At 32.4% G+C, this 3,699-nt stretch overlaps 1 protein-coding gene across 1 annotated transcript; it reads left to right on the top strand.

Annotated features, from left to right (window-relative positions):
• The first annotated feature begins 1,024 nt into the window (after positions 1-1,024).
• On the top strand, positions 1,025-2,213 carry LOC132633112 (E3 ubiquitin-protein ligase RSL1-like). The gene is made up of 2 exons (XM_060349338.1): positions 1,025-1,488; positions 1,920-2,213. The coding sequence occupies exons 1-2, from the start codon at positions 1,097-1,099 to the stop codon at positions 1,981-1,983; spliced, it is 456 nt and encodes a 151-aa protein (XP_060205321.1). The 5' UTR covers positions 1,025-1,096; the 3' UTR covers positions 1,984-2,213.
• The last annotated feature ends 1,486 nt before the right edge of the window (positions 2,214-3,699 follow it).

The raw sequence follows: 3,699 nt of genomic DNA, 5'->3' as shown, positions 1-3,699 counted from the left end.
CCGGATATAAGATATTTGTGCAGGATTTTATCTAACTGCTCCCTACTCCTTTGTTGCTAGTCGTTCACATGTGATTAAAAATGAAAAGGTCAAAAGTTTTCTTTTCTAAAATTGACGAACAATCAAAAAGGTTGGTATTACAATTTGCCCGAGGAACACCGCCACTAATTTATTTATTTTTTTACGGAAAAGGGCCAAAATTATCTCTGAACTTTGAAAAATAGTTCATTCATACCCTTCGTTATACTTTAGGGCCAATTATACCCTTACAGTTATACTATGGGGTCAATTATACCCTTCTGTCTAACTGTTGCCACGTGACATCATCCCAGCCCTTCAAAATTATTTTACCCTCAAATAGTTTTTTATTCACTAAAATAACTCAATCCGACCCGAATTTTTTTTTCCAGCAAAAATAATATGGATAATTTTTCCAGAAAATATAACGAAGGGTATAGATGAACTATTTTTCAAAGTTCAGGGTAATTTTGGCCCTTTTCCCTTTTTTTTATTAATAGGAGGTCCACGCACACACGTCGCAGACTCGCAGATCAATCCATCAATTCTTTCCTCCTATTTTTCTGAGTATTCACAATTTTTATAATTATTAATCATTTCATCAGTTAATTACTCATAATATTATATTAAACTATTCACCATTATTATTTCATATTTGAGAATAAAATATTTTTTGAAATATTATATACTCCACAACATATTTTTTACATAATGGAATATAAACCTAAATTAATTAAAACTAAATACTATATGAAATATATATCATAAAGATCTAATCAATATCAGTCCTATTCTCCGAAGATTTGTAATTATGTCATTGGACATTGATAACGTTTTTATAATCATGACATCACTAACGTTACGTACTTATAGGAGTCAGCATTTGCTTCGTGGGATTGAACTCACCAAGTCTCCGTGTCCACTCCGTGTCCCCTCCCAAAACTTCGTTGATGAACAAGAATTAAAAAATTATTTTTCACTAGTATAAATACATACCCAGCTAATAGACAGACAATATAGAAGATTAAACCCTTTAATTGCGCTCATACATACATCAGATATAATATTTCCTAATTAAATGGATCTGCCTATCCTAATATCAGATGCCAAATATGCAAAAGAACTACAAAAGCAATATGTTCTTGAGGACTCTTTAACCTCGAGAAATAATGCTCTTGCAAGGAGGGAAAAGTTGTGCTGTCCTAATAAAAGATGTTCAAAGTTGCTCATTCTTGATCCTGTTGAAGGGATTATTAAGGGCATATGTCCTTCGTGCAAAGGACCATTCTGCACCCAGTGTCGAGTCCCTTGGCACACTGGGCGTGATTGTGATGAGTTTCAAAAGGAAGAAAAAGACAGAGAAAATGACATAAGGGTTAAGTTGCTTGCTGAGAATCGCAAATGGAAGAATTGCCCTCACTGCAATTCCCTTGTCGAGAAGGTTGATGGTTGTATGCAAATCACTTGCAGGTTAGTATGCTACTTTTGGCTAGTATAATTTATCAGTTTAATTAATATACATCGTCAGTGTTATAACACCCAGGGGCAGAGGGAGGAAGGTCCAAGGGGTTCATCAAACCCCCTTTGGTGAAAAGTTTATACATGATTAAAATTATTTTTTATGTATATATATAATAGACGTTGAACCCCTTTGACTTCTTCATTTACTCTTTTATATTTTGAATCTCATACTAAAAATTCTGGTTCCGTCACTGGTAAACCACTACTTCATTTTTTACATGTTATAGCACGGAGATCTCATATTTTAAAAAGATTTATCCGCAAATGTCTTTTTAGTTGACCTGACAGTGAAATTTCTTTACATTGGCGTTGTGTGTATATATCTATTGTAACTTGTTTAAATTAACTAATGAATATGCTTCTATATATTGCGGATTCAGGTGTAAAGAACAATTTTGCTACGCATGTGGAGAAACTTGGAGCGAAAGGCATTGGAATTGCTAGACTCGTTAATCATATTGGGACTGGCACTGGATGCTGGATAAAATGTTGCAAAATAAAAGGGAGAACCAAATCACTTATTATGGGTTATTTAAGCTGAAGACCTTAAGTTTTGTACACTTCCGGTGTATTTTTTTTTTATATATCTGCATTTAAACCTCTTTAAAATGCGAGATTTGAAAATAGAATATGTTAATTGCTACTATTATTAATTAAACTCTTTTTTGATCGTCTTTGATGCGGTATAGTACGAACCTGAGTCTTGCACAGGATTCACTACTTATGCTTAATATGCTTGAATTGGAGACCAATTCAACAAGTTATGATGCATTTATTTTTCCCTTTGTTGTCAAAAGTTAAGTACTTTGGGTCATTTGGTGGGTAGTCAAAATTATCCCGGTTATAATTTCGGGATTAATTTATTCATCTTTTCAGATTATTTTATACCATTCTAGGATAAGTGGGATAAGAAGGGTTATCCCATCTTTTAAGTTGGGATGTATTTTATACCTTGTTTGATATAAGGTATAAATTTATATAAAAAATTAGTGCTGAAATACCCAACTTATACCAGGCACCAAACGACCCCTTTGGTACAAAATAAAAGGCGAGCAATAATGTACTTCAATGTCAAATTAACGGGACCGATCAAATGAATAGTCTATATCGATTTGACGCTAATCTAGTCCAGCTAATTTGACACATGTGTGATTTGAAGAGTCAAAGAGTAAAAGGCGAGCAATAATGTACTTCAATGTCAAATTAACGGGACCGATCAAATGAATAGTCTATATCGATTTGACGCTAATCTAGTCCAGCTAATTTGACACATGTGTGATTTGAAGAGTCAAAGAGGTTTTTGTTTGATCATATTTTTCTTTAATATTTTTAAATATTAGATATTTTGACTTATGCCATTTTATATTTTAATTTATAAACTTCTTATATTACTCCTAGTTCTCAAATAAGCAAATTTGATCTCTAATAACTTGAAAATTTATATCCAAATTCATATGAGAGTAAAGTATCTAGGCTCCGGATGTCAATAATAAAAAAAGATTGAGTTGGGAAAGACCGTGATGATTGCCTATGCTGTTGGGAAAGCCTCTCATTGAGAAGAAAAAATAAAATGAATATGCCGAATCATACCAAACAAAGTCAATACTATTTATTGTTAACCCATGGGCCACCCTTTTTAAGTAACTACCATTGTTTCATATATATATATATATATATATATATATATTGTAAAATAAAATTGTATATTAAAATTTAAGAGCGACAAAAGGCACAAAGAGAGAGATTGAAAGAAAAGAGCTAAGTATAGTACTTTATTTCTTGATTTGAGCTATGTATTTCGTCTGCTACATAAGACTATTCTTATAAATTATTTGGAGGGGAGAGTATTCTACAGTGCAAGTGGCCCCACATGTGCATCCACTTTTTTATTCACAACAATATATTATATATTGCAGTACTTTTTGACTAAGGAAGAATTGGTACACATCCTACACATAAAGACTTCTTAAACACTAGCGCGGCATAGAGCCCGTTTGGATTGACTTATAAGTTGCTTATAAGCTGTTTTCAGTTTTTTTGAGTATTTAGCTGGCCAGTTTAAAATTATTTTGTGTTTAAAATAAACTCAAAAAAATAATTGGGCTCATTTGACTTAACTTATCTAAAGCAGCTTATAAGCTGAAAACAACTTATAAGCCA

This window comes from Lycium barbarum, chromosome 3 (genome assembly GCF_019175385.1).
Source record: "Lycium barbarum isolate Lr01 chromosome 3, ASM1917538v2, whole genome shotgun sequence".
Classification (NCBI taxonomy): Eukaryota; Viridiplantae; Streptophyta; class Magnoliopsida; order Solanales; family Solanaceae; genus Lycium; species Lycium barbarum.
This window is presented reverse-complemented; position numbering and strand designations above follow the sequence as displayed.

Bases quoted from the DNA above. Each gene is read 5' to 3' on its own strand.
- LOC132633112 (XM_060349338.1), top strand. From the start codon at position 1,097: ATGGATCTGCCTATCCTAATATCAGATGCCAAATATGCAAAAGAACTA. The intron at 1,489-1,919 runs GTTAGTATGCTA...TTGCGGATTCAG, and splicing joins TGTATGCAAATCACTTGCAG to GTGTAAAGAACAATTTTGCT.